At 49.8% G+C, this 17,753-nt stretch overlaps 4 protein-coding genes across 4 annotated transcripts; 3 read left to right on the forward strand and 1 right to left on the reverse strand.

The window, feature by feature from the left end:
• Nucleotides 1–3,614: 3,614 nt before the first annotated feature.
• CONPUDRAFT_33039 (uncharacterized protein) lies at nucleotides 3,615–4,232 on the forward strand (the record flags this gene model as incomplete). The annotated part of the gene is made up of 1 exon (XM_007772217.1): nucleotides 3,615–4,232. A coding segment is annotated over one exon (618 nt), but the record flags the coding sequence as incomplete, so codon positions are not given.
• A 5,617-nt stretch (nucleotides 4,233–9,849) lies between these two features.
• CONPUDRAFT_145275 (CRAL TRIO domain-containing protein) lies at nucleotides 9,850–13,567 on the forward strand. Its single transcript, XM_007772649.1, has 9 exons — nucleotides 9,850–10,164; nucleotides 10,224–10,372; nucleotides 10,428–10,586; nucleotides 10,637–10,693; nucleotides 10,749–10,825; nucleotides 10,883–10,980; nucleotides 11,036–11,755; nucleotides 11,822–11,959; nucleotides 12,025–13,567. Exons 1-7 carry the CDS (start codon nucleotides 9,886–9,888, stop codon nucleotides 11,255–11,257), a joined length of 1,041 nt encoding a protein of 346 aa, XP_007770839.1. The 5' UTR covers nucleotides 9,850–9,885; the 3' UTR covers nucleotides 11,258–11,755; nucleotides 11,822–11,959; nucleotides 12,025–13,567.
• Nucleotides 13,568–14,374: 807 nt separating this feature from the next.
• CONPUDRAFT_20615 (TPT-domain-containing protein) lies at nucleotides 14,375–15,409 on the reverse strand (the record flags this gene model as incomplete). The annotated part of the gene is made up of 2 exons (XM_007772201.1): nucleotides 14,375–15,067; nucleotides 15,119–15,409. Coding segments are annotated over 2 exons (984 nt in total), but the record flags the coding sequence as incomplete, so codon positions are not given.
• A 976-nt stretch (nucleotides 15,410–16,385) lies between these two features.
• On the forward strand, nucleotides 16,386–17,749 carry CONPUDRAFT_83434 (40S ribosomal protein S4). The gene is made up of 5 exons (XM_007772650.1): nucleotides 16,386–16,449; nucleotides 16,671–16,748; nucleotides 16,810–16,990; nucleotides 17,054–17,453; nucleotides 17,504–17,749. The coding sequence occupies exons 1-5, from the start codon at nucleotides 16,447–16,449 to the stop codon at nucleotides 17,631–17,633; spliced, it is 792 nt and encodes a 263-aa protein (XP_007770840.1). The 5' UTR covers nucleotides 16,386–16,446; the 3' UTR covers nucleotides 17,634–17,749.
• The last annotated feature ends 4 nt before the right edge of the window (nucleotides 17,750–17,753 follow it).

Raw genomic sequence — 17,753 nt, forward strand, 5'->3', positions numbered from 1 at the left:
ATATATTCACCCAGAAAAACTCACTCAGGACAGTCATCAACTTGATAGACTTCAAGATTTCTTGCAACATCCTGTTTTGGCAGGATTCCTTGGAAACTCCCACCCTGGCAACCCTTTTACAGAATCTACACTTGGTTTTGTAAAATTTTGTGATTAATACTACTTACTACTGCTGTTCAAAAAGTATTACCAAGGTCATACTTAGAAGCAGTGCTGCAAGTACTACCATGGCAATATCATGGTTGTCACACTGCGGTCCTGCTCCGGTCCCTATGGCAACATTCTGATCCACACAGCCACCTCGCTACTCTTCCTCGCTACATGTTCGACGGGCGTTGTCCCTTATTACCTCCTTTTCTACTAGTCTCATTGCTACCTGTCTACCTTTGACACTTTTTGATGTTTCTATCATTCTGCAGTTGCTACAATATTGTATCTGACCTTTCATATCATGTTTACTTACTAATGATCTGTTCCTTCCGCACGTTCCTTACTCATTGTACATTACTGTAGATTTTCGACCACAAGTTCACAGTGGTGTAGGAAAGTTGCGCCTTGGAGCTATTACCATAACCGGATGTCCCCCCCTTTTGGTTCAGAGGGCTGGACCATGGGGGGACACTAAGTTCATACCGGCCCTGAACGTTTGAACTGGACCTGTCGCCCCGTTGGAAGCCGAGCCTCGAGGTCACAAGGGCTATGTCACCGGCGGCAAACCAGGTACGTTTCCTTCATCTCGGTGGTATCTTGGTTAACTCTAAAAGGCAGACTGTGTCGCCTTGTCCGGTACGCATGATCATCGATGTCATCCTCAGTGAAAATGTTTTGATTTTTCTCTGATTTCTTGCTGCCTCTCTTGCTGCCGGCCGGCCTGTTTATTCAGACTCTGCAAGACCTCTGCATGTCTTCAAGGATGTGTTTACCTCAAGGCCGATGTCTCGCGTTCAGCTGACTCAGTCAACCTGGTAAGCTCACCCTTCCCTCTCCTCGTCTCACTCACCCATACATGGACCCCCTGCTCAGGAAATGCATAAATACAGCTGAGGTTTGTCGCAAAACCTCAGCCTACTCTAGACTGTCTCTCACTTCACCTAGATCTCGCTCTCGCCATCATTTTATCCACCCACACCTTAATTCTTTCACTATCTCTAGCCCCCCCTGTCTTTCCCTTGTCTACTTACTATCTTTTTCTAATCCATCTTCCCTAATGGCAGCTCTCACCGGTTTTCTTTCTAACTTCAACATTCCAACTCCGTACAACTGCGTCGTCCCAAGGTGTGCTCTCCCAGTCCTCGATTTTCTTGAGTGGCCATTCCCGGACGCGCACTTTGCGGAAGAGTACAATGATCTCTCGCCATTCTTCTCCACCTCCCCGCCTGAGCTCGGCCCGTACGAGCTTCAACTCATCCTGATCCCTGATTTCGGCCACCTCTGCACCCACTCCAACCTCGCCCAGCAATGGTTACGCGGCATGCGTTCCATCTGCATCAAGGTTGATGGTGCGCTCTGCCATTTGCCATTCTGGCATGGCCATTACTGGTCTCTTGCGTACCCAGCCGTTGTCGCGCAACGCAAGTGGTCTCACGCTCATGCTTGGGCTCACAAGCATCTCCACATGAGCCCCGCCCCTACTTCATTTGCGCACATCCCTGCCGCTGTCAACAAGTTCTTCAAGATCATCGGCTGGAACTGCCCTCTCGACGGGACTTCTCTCCATTCCCTGCAGCTCGCCGACCTCTTCTCAGATGAGTACCTACCTGGTGATCTTATTGATGCATGCATGACAATGATCCGCAGCTGGGCGTCAAGATCTCCAACCAGCCACAATGTCCTTATTGATTCCCTCAACTTTCAGATTCCCTTTTCAGATCAGATCCGCCCTCTGGTGGAGTGGGACCAGTTTGATAGTGGGGAGGCTGGGCACCTGACTCATCTTCACAACATTGCAGATCAGTTGCGCAGCCGCAATTTTGATGGCATCATCTACCCTTTCCATGACCATCGAAACGAGCACTTCGTGGCAGTGTTCTTCAACACGCGCACCGGCCAGCTCAGCGTCAGTAATTCACTTCGACCCTTGCCCAGAGCCCCCATCCCACGTCACAATCTTGCTGGCTATCGCAAGTTTGCCCGCAAGCTCAACCTTGACCTACAGCACACTATCGGAATGATCCCACACTCCATACAATATGACACCTTCTCATGCGGTCTTGTCACGCTCAACACGATCGAGCAATTTTTCTTCCCTGCTGTTCGCCTGTGTTCAAGCAGCACCAGCTACCTAGAGCGTGTCGAGTACACCCTCCTTCTGGCAACACAGCTGGGGACTCAGTTCGATCTTGTAAGTCACCATTCCAATCTTTCTCTATCATTCTCAGATCACTAACTCATTTTCTAGTCTGACCTTGGCCTCAACAATGAGCTCGTGCTCCAGCGACACAACAGAGCACGGCTCTACTTTGATCTCCCCACCAGCCTGGACACTGACACTGAGATCGACGAGTCGAAGGACAGCGACTTGGCAAGTGTCAGCAGCAAGTCGGATAGCAGCAGCGACTCATCTGACGGCAACTCAGACGCCCTCCAACCTCCTGTTCAACCCTCTTGCCCCTACCCTCTTGCCCCTCGTTCTCCCAGCTCAACCTCGACACATTTTTCCCGAGGACTTCTCACGATGAGCTAGAGGCTGAGCGCCTACGCACCAAACCCAATCGCGAGGCTGAGCAACTGGAAAACACAGAGAGAGCCAGGTGCGAAGCGTCACTCAGGGCTCTGGGGGCCAAGGAACGCATGAAAGAGAAGGCAAGGCAAAAGAAGATGCGCTATCAGCAGCGCAGGAGGGCTAGAGAGGTGCGTAATTATCTTGATTTTCCTGTGCTCTATTGCTGACCAGATTTACAGGCTTCATCTTGTTCAAGCAGTACTTCTATCATCTCCAGCACACAGCTCTCCTCGCCCTCACCCTTGTCTGCATCCATTGCCCTCCCCATCCCCTCTGCCAAGATTTCGCACCCCCATTGGCAGTTCAGCGAACTGGCAAGATCGGACCGAGATTCGCGTGGACGCAAGTGCACGCGTGAAGTCCTGGAGGCAGAGCGGTTCAACTGGACCCACCCTATCCTTTTCCAACAAATTGACTGCGCAGCTCAGGCTGTTGGCTGGTCTCCCACTGCTATTGTTTGCTACCTCCACCTCAACAACCCCAAGCAGTTCTCGAAGCTCACGTCTCAGGTTGTGGGTTGGTGGATCGACCGAGCTCCCGGTTGTCTGCCTCGCTGGAAAGACGTCATCGTGATGCACGTCTCAGTGGGATACAGGCCTCATAGTTCATCCACCAGGAGCGGTATTTTGGTATGTGTTTTTTGTTGCCTTATCTTGGCAATTGCTAACCTTATCATTTTTTTTAGGAATTTTATCCCAATCTCGTTGCAGTGATCATCGATCAGCTGCACTATCTTCGAGCCAGCGGCGTTGCTGTGACGGTCACCTCCATTCGCACCCTGATTCTTGCTCGCATCACCCACCATGCCCCACAGCTTCTCCGCACGATCGCCCCCGATAAGAAACCCTTCCTATGCTCCAAATCATTTGTCCGCAAGTTCGTCTACGAGAAGCTCAAATGGGTCATCCGATCATCGACCCGTGCAGCCCAGAAGACCCCCAGTAACGCAGAGGAACAGATCTACGAGCTGTTCCTCCGCCTCGCTTTCTGGTTCCGTGACACTGACACCCGCCGTCCTTCTCTCATGATCAACTTCGACCAGACACAAGTCATCATGGCCGACACCAGCGCGAACACTTTTGACGTCGAGGGCTCGAGACAAGTCTCCGTCCTTGGGAAGGAGGAGAAGCGCGCCTTCACGGCAGTGGTAGGCGTGTCGGCGTTGGGCGATGTGCTCCTGATGCAATTTGTCTTCAAAGGAGCCACTGAGCGCTCTGCACCTTCTTCAACCGCACGAGGACAAGACAAAGCCAACAACCTGGGCTTTCTCTACTCATTGAACCCCCTCACGTACTGGTCTGACCTTTTGACGATGGAACTTTATTTTGCCAAGATCATTGTCCCTTACTTCTCCCAACAGAAGCAGCTCCTGGGCTACCCAGATGATCAGGAGTGCATCGTGCTCCTTGATTGTTGGTCAGTCCATCGGAGCAAGGCTTTTCGTGCCCTCATCCGATGTTGCTGGCCTTGGATCCAGCTTCAATTCATCCCCGGAGGTACCACCAGCATCTGTCAACCTTGTGACGTCAGTGTCCAGCGTCCATACAAACTTGCAATTAAGAAGGCTCAGCTTCAAGACACTGTTGACGAGGCCCTCAACCGTCTTGCCAACAACTCTGATCCCTCCTTGTTCACGATCGACTCACGCGTTGGCACGCTCAGGGATCGTTCAGTTTCGTGGGGTGTCGAAGCCTATCACACGATTGATCACCCCGAGCTTATCAAACAAGTAAGCTTCAGCACTAACAATTTCTAACAGGCCTTCGCTCGTTGCTCGGTTCGGGGAGGTTTTAACCTTTCTTTTGAATCTCTGACTGATCCAGCCACTTGCAAGCATCTTCACGAGCTACCCCGCACGGCCCCTGACCTCTACAAGCGCCTCTCCGAGTCCATCATTGATGATGAGGCGCTTGAGGTCAAGGCACCTCAAGCCGACAACGACGTCTCTCCCAAGGACGTCAACCCTTTCAAAGAGGACAAGGAGCACAACAACGACGAAACCTGGATGGAGCCTGCCGATCTCATGTCGCAGATCCTCCATCCGGGCAATGTCAACATCTCTGCCACCCCGGTCTCAACTCCCGGCATGGTGGACAATCTCGACGTGGACGTAAACGTCTTACAGGTCCCTGGCACCGAGAATTTGGGTCAAGGGAAGCGCCAGCGGGTCTCTTCGAAGTGTTATGATGAGTTCTTAGGTCATTAGAATACATTGTAGCGCTTTTTCTTAGGTAATTCATCAGTTCTACATCATATTTCATGTTCTACCAAATGTCTACCCTTTTAAGTTCACGACCCCTCCATGAGGGTGGACTGTCCACCCCAAAGGTTCAGTTCAGAGGGGGGGTGAACAGTGGACTGAACTTAAGGTTGAAAATCTACAGTACCTCCAACTCCAGAGCAGTAGTATAAATACTTGTATAGTTCAGCCTGTATTCCTCAGTATGAATATTGACTTACTTCTGCCCTCTACTCCTCTTTGCCTCTAAGTCCTTCTCGCAATTCCTACTCCAAGTGTCTTCCGCGATATTTGTGTCTTCATCTATCTTCAGGTCTACTCTCTCTCTTTGTACTTTGGTACCCTTCCGTCAACCTCCGGTGCCTACAGCACCTTTGCTCTCTACCTACCGGTCCTCCGGTATTGTTCCCATCCCCTCCGCATCACTACAGTCAACTACTTACCCTACGTTTGCCCTCCAAGTCCTTACACTAGCATTCCGGGACACATTATCCCTAGTGGAGCTTAGCTCAAACATCCCGCATCCTTCCAGCAGGCACGGAGTTAACAATGGTCTCCTTTGGGAGTACTACTATTGCTGTGTATAAATTACTACCAATATCATACTTAGACATGGTACTGCAAGTACTACCATGGCTGTTGAGAGTATTATCAAGAGAGGTACCTTGACTCATATTTTGGTAGTACTTGCGGTAGCACTTCTAGCATGACTGATACTGATAATATTTTCTACACAACCATTGGTAGTACTTGCAGTAAGTACTACTATCAAGGTCATACTTAGAAGTGGTACTGCAAGTACTACCATGACTGTTGAGAGTATTATCAATCTAGAGAGGTACCTTGACCCATATTTTAGTAGTACTTGCAGTATTGCTTTTTAGCATGACAATGGCAACATCACAGTCTTATTTGAAAGTACTACTATTGCTGCAAAAAGATTACTACCTGTTGGAATCTGGAGGATTGGGACAACATCAAGATACATGGAAGTGTAGCATCAATAGAGGGTAGACAGCAGTTGCTTCTTATCATAGAGATTATGCTTACACATGTATCTAATGCTGGTGGTAATATTTACAGTAGTGCCTTCTAGCATGACCATGGTAATAATACTGAATGGCCATGGTAGTACTTTTGAATAAGATTGTAATATTAGTCATTATGCCTCTCTTGATAATGCTTTGAACAGCCATGGTAGTATTTAAGTATTACTTCTAAGTATGACCCTGGTAATAATTTCTACACAGCAGTTGTAGTACTTTTGGATGAGGCTGTGATATTGTCACAGTCATGCTAAAAAGTAATACCGTAAGTACTAGCAATGGTTATGTAAAAAGTATTACCAACATCAGTCATGTTATGAATGCAAAGTTAATATTCTAAAAAAGGAAGCTAAAATAATTAGTATGATTGCAAGTAATACTAAAACATAGGTCAAGGTCCTCAATCTCAACAGCCATGGTAGTACTTACAGTACTACTTCTAAGTATGGCTGTTATAGGGATACTGTGTCCTGGAACCCTAGTGTAGGGGCTCAGGGGCGAGCATAGGGTAAGTAGTCAATTGTAGCAATGCAAAGAAGGATGGGAACAATACTGGAAGGCTGGCGTGTAGAGAGTGTTGCAGGTGATCTGGGACCTTTTGGTGGCGGTGTCAGCATGTGTCGGCCGCGTGTTGGCACTATACTTATGTGACGGCGGAGCACCTCACGTTAGCTATCAGTTAATGATCTTCTTAGATAGTTTTGCATGTCTCTCCATGGACTATATCGTAGTCTATTTCCTTGTAAACTTGTTTATCGAGCTCCCTGCCATCTATAGTGGTCCAAGATTTCATTGCCAGCCTAATCATCGGTCAATCTCGGCTCATGCACCACAACTTTGTCATCCTCCCTGGCCTTGGCATGGGTGGCGGTTTGGAACTTTGGACGACAGGACAGTTTTGAACCTGACCGAGCACAAAATAGCCACTTGTCCACCTTCTGTGGTTACATTGATTTATTTCCGTTTGTTTTATTTCATCAGAACACCTTTATGACTGTATGATTGAACAGGACAGTGTTTGATCATGTTTCAGACGAATAGTCCGAGATCTGCGCGTGATATTGAGTGGAAATTGACGTCAGCTTTGGACTTTGTTGGTGACAGCCAAAAAAATCCCCGCAGCTTGCAAAAAATGGCTTAAATGCTGAATCGAACACAAGCCTCAAGGACAAGAACCCTTAGACTTACATGCTACACTACTGTGCCGCTTACAAATGACGTGATGACATAGATTATAACGAGCGTCATCATTTATATCCTGTCCGACTAATTGGTAGTATGACAAGAGCCATTGTCTGAGTTGATTCTAATGTGGCCTGGATGACACAACGAGCCATGAGTATTGCGCCGACACGCCGCCGACACACCATTACCTAGCCGACACGCCGACACCAAAAGTTCTGGATTCTCCTTCATCCGCAAGCGTAGGGTAAGTAGTTGACTGTAGTGATGCGGAGGGGATGGGAACAATACCGGAGGACCGGTAGGTAGAGAGCAAAGGTGCTGTAGGCACCGGAGGTTGACGGAAGGGTACCAAAGTACAAAGAGAGAGAGTAGACCTGAAGATAGATGAAGACACAAATATCGCGGAAGACACTTGGAGTAGGAATTGCGAGAAGGACTTAGAGGCAAAGAGGAGTAGAGGGCAGAAGTAAGTCAATATTCATACTGAGGAATACAGGCTGAACTATACAAGTATTTATACTACTGCTCTGGAGTTGGAGGTAATGTACAATGAGTAAGGAACGTGCGGAAGGAACAGATCATTAGTAAGTAAACATGATATGAAAGGTCAGATACAATATTGTAGCAACTGCAGAATGATAGAAACATCAAAAAGTGTCAAAGGTAGACAGGTAGCAATGAGACTAGTAGAAAAGGAGGTAATAAGGGACAACGCCCGTCGAACATGTAGCGAGGAAGAGTAGCGAGGTGGCTGTGTGGATCAGAATGTTGCCATAGGGACCGGAGCAGGACCGCAGTGTGACAACCATGATATTGCCATGGTAGTACTTGCAGCACTGCTTCTAAGTATGACCTTGGTAATACTTTTTGAACAGCAGTAGTAAGTAGTATTAATCACAAAATTTTACAAAACCAAGTGTAGATTCTGTAAAAGGGTTGCCAGGGTGGGAGTTTCCAAGGAATCCTGCCAAAACAGGATGTTGCAAGAAATCTTGAAGTCTATCAAGTTGATGACTGTCCTGAGTGAGTTTTTCTGGGTGAATATATGCCATAATAATCTGGTATATTGTGGAATGCAGTAGCTAGCTATACTTGAGGCTTTCATAGCTAAAAGCTGGGTAAAAAGAAAAAGAGGAAAATGGCATATTTTATATGGCTATAGATGTGATGCGCACAAGGTGTCATTACATGCGCATCATTACCCAGCTGAGGTGCCCACAACATAGTGACTTTTGGATGAGACAGTAATATAAAATGGTGATAGTAGTACTTCCAATACTGTTTTCTAGCACAACACTGGTAATACTTTCTGCACAACCATGGTAGCACTTTTGAGCAAAGATGTGGTATTACTTACAGTAGTACTTCTCTTGGTAATACTTTGTATTATGTATGTCTCTCTGGACATCAGCTTTTACCCCCATTCTCTTCCCCTCATAGCCACAGGTAGTACCTTGTAATCAGACCGTGGTCATAATAACTTATTTCTTGCCATACAGCCATTTCAAGGGAAGTACTATAAACCATCAAGATGGTTTTATTTTAACAAGGTAATACTGTAATCCCTATAAGTACTACCTTATATTTTGCAGACAATCCTCTACATAAGAAATGTAGTACATAAAGTAGTACTTTGTTCACTAGAATTATGTCATTGAAATGCAAGGTAATACCTTGTTTAATATCTTGTATAAAATGTAATGGTCAAAATGATCAAATTGAACAATTCTTGCAATTATCACTTGAATTTGATCAACTTGATCAACATGTCAGGGATGAATTGATAGCATTTCAGCCACTCAAATTGTCAAATTGTTAACACTGACAAATTGATCAATTCACCCTCCTTGTTTTTACCATGGTTTTGTTGTCAATCATTTCAAAAACAGATAACATGTTGCAGCCACTCAAATTGTCAAATTGTTAACACTGACAAATTGATCAATTCACCCTCCTTGTTTTTACCATGGTTTTGTTGTCAATCATTTCAAAAACAGATAACATGTTGTTGCCATGGGTTTAGCAGAAAAACAGGTATAAAATAACCTTTGGCCAGCATGCAAACAAGTTAACATGATTTGCAAAACATATTGGATGTTTTTCTCTTTTATTTTTGCATGATTTTCCCCTCATTTATTTGATTGATTTTATACTTATTTTGGGTGAAAAACATGGTTCAAATATGGTAAATGTTTCTGGCATGTTTTGTTGCCTGTTTTGGCCAAAATCATTGTCTAATGCCCCCAGTGAGAGTAGTGAGTAAGGGGAGCTACGAAAACTACTCACCTGAGGTGGCCAATCCCTCGGGTTTCGTTCGCGAAGCAGTTTTGCGGATAGAGGTGTAAAGTTTTAGAAAGAGTTAAGCGAGAAGAGGTCGTTCAAAATATGTGGCAGTCGGAACTGTTCACACTAGAGGTTTATCGAAGTTCACGTGCAAGGAGAGAACGGGTCCAAACTCGCGGGATCGATTCCTGCCCACTCGTAACGTACATCTTGTCCTTAAGTAGTCTACGGGTGCTGTACGGGTAAACTAGCTAAGCTACATTACGAGGATGGGCCGGGGGAAGTAAGGAAACAGAGAGAAACAGTAGCGAGACGCTACAAAAATCCTGTTGCCCGCATAGGTGCTTATTTGACAAGGTATTCACTCCCCTGCACCCTAGCTAGGCAACTTTTCGACGACTTTGACATCCATGTCAACTACTGTTGCAGACGAAACACCCACCAAGACAGCGGCAGCTCAGCCTGCTGTACCTGGCGCCAGTCCAACAATTCCTGAAGATACCCTCGACAGATCTGCCTCGGATGTTTCTCCTCCACTTCCACAGGCGGCCGCAGCCCCTGAACCATCTCCGGCGCCAGCCCAAGAAACAGCAAAGCCCGAGCCTATTGCCACAAGTGAAGAGGAACCACAGAATCCGCTGACAAAAAAGTTTACGGAAGCTGAGTGGAAGGCACTCAAAGAGTTCAGGGTCAGTTCACCTGCGCTGATCATGCCAGTCGGACTCATCGCACTGACACTTTAGCCCAGACACAACTGCCCAAGATATTCTCTGACGCGTTTCCCGACGATCCCGATGCCGGAAACAAACCCTATACCATGTGGGGCGTCACCATCGATCCTCAGAACCCTCAGAATGCAAAGGTCAGCGTGGTGCTTATGAAGTTCTTGCGTGCGAGGTGTGTGAATGAGTCGGTCATTCCTTCAGTTGCTAACTTCAGACCATTTCCACAGGAACCTCAGTCCATCTGAGGCCGCCGAAATGTTGCAATCCACGTTGCGGTGGCGACAGTCCTTCAATGTCGAAGCTGCCATGAAGGAAGAATACCCCAGCGGCGTTTTTGATCGTCTTGGTGCAAACTTTGGCAGGGATAAGGAGGGACGGCCTGTCTCGTAAGGCAGCTATACGTTCTGATATTCTCTAGAGCTGACACACTTCTTAGATACAACCTCTACGGTAACGCGGGCGCTGCATTCGATGACGTGCAACGTTTCCTTAGGCAAGTAGACTGTACACATCCTTCCCTAACGCCCCTTCCGACCAATAGGACGTAGATGGCGCGTCGCGTTCATGGAGCGCGACATCCAGTTCCTCGACTTTGAAACTGTAGATCAAATCCTACAAGTACACGGTCAGATTACTCTCGTTTGCTATTGATGCGTTTATGCTAACATGTATCCTTCGGCAGACTACGAAGGCGTGTCGATGTCCAGCCGGACGACAAACTCGAAGAACGCTGCCAGCGAGGCGACGAGCATTTTCCAAGGGCACTACCCCGAGCTCCTTGTGCGTGCTCAAGTTACATTTCTCGTCGACTACGCTCACATTGCCTCTTACTCAGTATCGCAAGTTCTTCGTCAATGTCCCAACTTTCTTGACCTGGATATTCTGGATCTTCAAGCCGCTCCTGTCTGCTGCCACTCTCGCCAAGATGTCCGTCGTCGGTAGTGGCCCCCGTGCCATCGGCCCAGTTCTCCTTCCGCTCATCGACGCGTCAGAGTTGCCGACACGCTATGGTGGCAATGCCCACCTGCAAATCGGAGAAGAGAAGGCGAAACACTGACCTCGCGATCGTAACGACTTGTTGAAATGAATGCGCACGACTTAGGATGACTCACTATCTCGGAATTGGCCAACGACGCTCGATGTGTTCGCTAACATGTACCAGTATTACACCCATTACACCCAATGAATTCGTTTATGACATATTTTGTATATTCCATGACTTCTTTATCCCATACAAAGCTCCGTACAATCCAAAAACGGGAGATTTCTACATAATACAAGAAGAGAACACAAAGTCCCAATTTTCACCGCCGAACACGACAGTGGATATTGACGATTCCTAACTCTGGACAAGTTACGTGTTTGATAAAGGAAGCTCGTTCAAGTGGTTTACTCCCCGGCAACACTGCTACCACTCGCAACAGTAATTGCATACTCCTGCTTAGATAAGTCGTAGTCACCAAGCCAGCTAGAGGGACGGGTGTTGCGCGCCCAACGAGCAATGTGAGGGGGGTACGCCGTCGCTGGAGCACGTGGAATCCGTAATTTCGGATTGCTGTCAAGGAGTCACGATATTGTTAACCTGCTTTGAAGGTAATTCAGAGGAACGGGGAACACTCACTTGGCGCGCAGCGTCGGCCCGACAGCCAGTCTCGCAAAGTTGCTCGGGAAAAGTGGGTTCCCTGGAGTTCGTTCATTGAGGGGGTCATAACCGCGGTCGCTATCCTCTCCAAAGTCGGATGCCGCATAGCTATATGTCCTATTGAGGTGAAACAACGTCATGAGCGACAAGCGTCTAAGGAAATTGCAAATTGACAAACTTACGAATGCGGACGCCCAGCGCTTCCGAGACTAGTTAAGCTTCCATGGGAGCTATTGCGCGAGAGGCCGCTTGACCGTAAGGCTGGAGGTGAAGCGCTGGGGCTGAACGTGTCCATAGACCCACTAGGGCTTCCCGGGAAGTCCCAGCCCTTGAAAACGGAAGGACTACGAGGCGTCGGGCTAGTGCAGATCCTGATGCCGTGGACCTGTAAAGGCTCCTCTGGTACATCCTCCTTCTCCTGACTCTCAGCGCTGTCTTCATTTTCCTCCTCTTCACCGATATCCTCCAAGCCATCGCCGCCACCAGAAGAAAGAATGGATGGCAACGACAGCGGAGGCGGGTTGAGCGCGCCGGGTGTGACAGGCTGACCAGATGCAGGGGTGGCCACGATTGGCTCAATCGAAAGATAATCCTCGGGCTCAGTCTCGGGAAGGTTGACTGGAGTGGAAGGAGAGAGCGCCATCGGGGTGTCAGCATTATCGGTAGATCCCTGTGAGTCGAGTCGCTTCAGCGCCCCCGCCGAAAGCCTGGCAGGGTTGGTTGGCTCTGATGCCTCAGCTGGCGACTCTGATTGTTTAGGGGCATCTTCCTCATCCTCTGAGTCTTCTTCATCGCCAAATTCGAGTTCGGGAGGAACTCCAAGCGCACCCTTGAGGCGCTCCCAAATGAGTTCAGAATGGCTGAGGACACACTTGCGCGCATTCTTGACCCAAAGCCTGTCGTCTGCCAGATCACGGTCGACGGTGGTGAGCCAGAGGCGGAGAGTTTGGAATGTCCATTTTGTTGGGTTCTCGGAGAACGAGTCCATGGTTGGTGAGGATGAAGTGTCATTCTTCGGGAAGGTCTGGGCCAGCAGATTTATTAGCTTGGTGGTCGGTGGAGTGGCGAGAAGCTGGGAGACTTCTGCAGGACGATCGATGAAGGGGACATAGATATCGTCGGGGAGGGGAGTGAAAGAGGCAGAGACTACTGATGCCGAGCCATGTGAGCAAGGAGAGCCAGGACTCGGCTGAGGGCTGGTAGGAGTAAAGTTGGCGCTGGTGGGACAAGGAGTGACGTAACGGGGGCTGGAAGATTGACGCGCGAGTTCATAAAGTTGGTCAGGGGTAAGCGCTGGCTTTGCAAAGGGCGACACGCCTCCGACAGATTGCCGACGATGGTGAATAGCTATAGGAGATGTCGGACGGAGATGAGGTGATGTTGTGGGGCTCTGGCGTGGAGAGGGGGGAAGGTTGCTGGTCGGATTCGTTGGGGAAAAGGAGGGGAATGCGAAGCTGAGGCGGGCATTGTCGCGATCGCCGCCATTGGAAGACGCGCCGCTTGCCTGGCTCTGGCGCCTGAGGGAGCGACGCTGATGTAAGACGGGAGAAGAGGGAGGCTCCGAGAGGTTGATGGGGGTGGAGGGTGGAGTGGGGTCTAAGACGCGTACGATGGTGAGACGGGACGATGAGGTGCGGGCGGGGTCGTCGTTGAAGGAGGCATGGCGACCGTGCGGATCGCTGGCACTGGCGGACCCCCGTCTTGCTGACAACTTTCTGTGCGGGGAGGGAGAGGAGGCCATAGATGCTTGCCAGATCTCCTCTGAGGAGACATGGTTGGATTCCTATATAGTACCTTCCAATAAGGAAAGCAACTCCAGAGTGGATCACAGATTTCCCATCACATCATCTGTGACTCTCGCCATTTCCAACCTCGACTCCAGATTCGGTCGAGATTCGACAACATTCCTCAATCCAACACATTCCTCCAACAGCCCCTCTCCTTCGGCCAATGCCGACCACCCCACTTCTACCCTCCCATTCTATCTTCCGCAGCCGTGCATCCGACGTTCACCCGCTGCCACTCGCAGGTCTCATGTTAGAATAGTCTATTTTGTCTCTACAGAGTCTATTAGCGTCTTGTTCTATCTGCAGTCCACAAATGTCCTCGAATAAAAAGGTCCTGCTAACCAAGTAATCTACACTTGGACTACGCTGTCACCCGTCCTACCATCGCTGCTTCCACGGTTAGCTGTTGGCCAGCCCCTGCTTGCGTGTAATCCACCGCCTTTGTCTCCGACGTTGGCGAGTCCAATGATGGTGGTGGCGACGGGTACAGCCCGCTTGGCGACACCACATTCCTCTTCGACAGCACCGCACTTCCATCTCCTGATGTTGGCGAGATCTCGATGTGCAGGTGCGGATGGGGCCCATTCCCGTGACTGCCCGCGTGCTTCGGCGGCGGCCCCAGGTGAATGCGCGCCCGGCCTGGGCCTGATGGAACAGCCGTAGCCCCTCCATTCGTTACCGCGTCACTTGGTATCGGTGTAGAGGGTCCGCTTCCAGCAAGCATCCGCTCCTCATCCCGGTTCAACGGAATCATCATCTCTCTCTTGGCCTCCTCTCGTCGAACTTTATTTTCTCCCCGCTCTACATCGCCCTTTGCCCGGTTGTACATCCATAGTCCCATAAACGTCATCCCAATCCCAAAGCCCTGCACAGGATGTACAGATTGTGAGAACCACACGATTGCAATGCATATGACCGCGACACGTTTGATCAGACTTGCAATCGAGTACGTCACCGGGGAGACCGAGCTGAGAATCACGAACGCGATGATGTTCTGTGCGTAGTGGACTGTGCCGTTCATGAAAAAGTAGTAGACGAGCGAATGGGGCGCTTCGTGACCTGTCTTGGGATGCGGTACATGCATCGGCTCGTCAACGGCGCGCATCAGCGCAGGCAGGTCGGTAAACAGCCAGATCGGGATCATGAGCGCAAACGCCATACTCGACGAGTACAGCAACAAGTTGAGCTTGTCCAGTTTGTGCGACGACGTGGACGAGCCGCTGGGCATGATTTTCTTGAAGAAGATGTTCGAGCTCACGAAGATGATCGCGGAACCAAAGGCACAGAGCAAGCCAACCGGATTCGATGCCGACACATCGAACGTGCATGCAAGCATGACGCCGAGCGTGAGAGGAAGAAGCGAGATATAGGTTTGTGCCGAGTAACGCACACCAAAGAGCATGGCGTACGCTGCGACGGTGAAGAGAGGTGATAACGCCTGCGAAATGAAATCTAAGAAATGACTCTGTCAACCAGCATACTGACGGACCTTTATTGTGTGCGTTGTGCTGACGGGAATGCGGGAAATAGCCATGCTAGAAGCCATGTGTCCCCCAACTTGGAAGAGGCCCATGTAGAAAGTGCTCTTGAGGATTTCTTTGGAAGGCCGTCGGAACCGAGAGAAGCGCACAATGGGGGACATAAAGAGAATACAGTACGAAGCGACAAAGAAGAACTGGACTAGTGTGAGGGTGACCGGATAGCGGAATTGGTTGAGGATTGCTTTCCCGGTGTTGGACGATAAGGCTGAGCTCATATACCAGAGACCACATAGTAGCACGAACCGCACAGTAGCTGCATCCGCAGCTGGTGCGGTAAGAGGTCGAGACGAAGGACCGTGGGATGAGAGACCACGACCAGAAGCCACATCACCGAGCATACTGCTCAGCTGCTGAAGACTCCTCCGCATGCTCGCAAATACTGCATGAAAGTGATGCATCGTTGGCGAGCTCATCTCCTGTGACATTTCCCTGCCCATACCCATCTCTATCCCCTCTAGGTCGGCGAAACCTTTCTCACGAATGGGGGCGGTCTTGAGCATCGGAGAGGTGGCCCGCCATCCCCCACCGACGTCGCTATGTCCATGCCCATTCGCACCTGCTAAATAATTCGAACGTGGTCCATCGGATCCATCTTCGAATGCTTGTATTTCGGCAGGACCACTTGGTGGTTGCATTGCAGGGGCGTCGATCTATGTGCTTATTAGGTATTATATAGCGCGTTTGTTGGCAAGAGGGGCGTTTAGATGATTGTATAATAGCTTGAGTGTACGAGGGGCGAGTGTAGGGAATGTGAGCTGGGGAGCAGGCGGAATTGCCAGGGGGATTATCTTGCCAGCAGAATGGTGGGGAATAAAGCGGATGGCTTGAAGGTCGTCAACGACTAGAAGTGAGAGGCTGTTGCTGTCGCGCCAACCAGTCCACCGATTCCGCAGCCATCAGTTTGATTCTATTTGGCAAGTGGAGCATTAATGCCTTGTACTACTGTAGCACCTCGTAGCGTTACCCGTAAGAAACCCTGCGTTCCGTGTCTGTAACAGAGGGTGTGGTGGGTGGTTTGCGATGTCGCCGACGTCCTCGAGAGGTAGAAAAGATAAACTTTGAAAGATATTATCAATCAAGGCTCAATGTACTCAAGTGAACCGCCAAGCAAGCTGAGCCAGCACCAGATAAGCGCCGGAGAAGCAAGCCACGTGATGTGTGGCCTACCCTAAACCGCCTTCCGGTTGCGGGGGACGCTGTCAGCCACAACGCGAAGAGTTGGAATCGACATCAAGACCGACGCCGTCGTCGCCGCCCACATCTCAAGAATCTCATCATGGTTAGTCAAATGCCGTCCCAGTCACCTTGCACCCCCTCTGCCGCTTGTATGGAACGAAATGAGCGAGATCCCCACGTTGGAGGGGGTGGATGCTATCACTATGCCCAGGATGCACTTGGGCCCACCCGCAAAATCTCGTTGCACATTCGTCTCCTCAATCACCCCTCCCTTGCGATCTCCTCCTCTCTACGATGCTAACCGTTTGTTTATTCTCACTGTAGGCCCGCGGACCCAAAAAGCACTTGAAGCGCCTTGCCGCCCCCTCCTCATGGATGCTCGACAAGCTGAGCGGCACCTACGTGCGTATTGAATCGATTAATCCTACGAAATCTGGCTCAGTGCATACATGGGTTCTCGTAGGCTCCCCGTCCCTCGCCTGGCCCCCATAAGCTCCGCGAGTCTCTTCCCCTCACGATCTTCCTCCGCAACCGCCTAAAATACGCCCTCTCCGGAAGCGAGGTCACCAAGATCGTCAAGCAGCGTTTGATCAAAGTCGATGGCAAGGTCCGCACTGATAACACCTACCCTGCCGGTTTCATGGGTGCGTCGGATTTAACGAGGACACACAAATCGTGTTCACTCATCTAAATGCGCAATGAACCAGACACGATCTCCATCGAGAAGTCGGGCGAGCACTTCCGTCTCCTCTACGACGTTAAGGGCCGTTTCACCATCCACCGCATCACCCCTGAGGAGGCTTCTTACAAGCTCCTCAAGGTCCGCAAGGTTGCCGTTGGTGCCAAGAGCGTCCCCTACATTGTCACTCATGATGGTCGTACCATCCGCTACCCCGACCCTTTGATCAAGGTTAACGACACCGTCAAGTTCGACCTTGAGCAGAACAAGATTCTCGAGTTCGCCAAGTTCGATACCGGCAACCTCGTCATGGTCACCGGTGGTCGCAACATGGGTCGTGCCGGTGTCATCACTCACCGTGAAAGGCACATTGGTGATTTCGACATTGTCCACGTCAAGGACTCGCTGGACCGGACATTCGCTACGCGGTGAGTATCACATCAAGTCTTTCATCACGAACCAGCCTCATATTCTCCAGGATCTCCAACATCTTTGTCATTGGTGAGGGTAACAAGCCCTGGATATCATTGCCCAAGGGCAAGGGTGTCAAGCTCACGATCTCGGAGGAGCGCGACATGAGGAGGAGACAACGTTCATCTGAGCAATAGATGATGGCGGGTCTTGGGATTTTCATACGCCTTTGTCCCCTTTCGCTTGTATGCTTCCATGTGTATGCCAGATTACGCCACTAAAAATGCAGAAGACATGGTGCTATGAACGCGACAGAG

The sequence above is a fragment of the Coniophora puteana genome, assembly GCF_000271625.1.
Source record: "Coniophora puteana RWD-64-598 SS2 unplaced genomic scaffold CONPUscaffold_9, whole genome shotgun sequence".
In the NCBI taxonomy this organism is placed as follows: domain Eukaryota; kingdom Fungi; phylum Basidiomycota; class Agaricomycetes; order Boletales; family Coniophoraceae; genus Coniophora; species Coniophora puteana.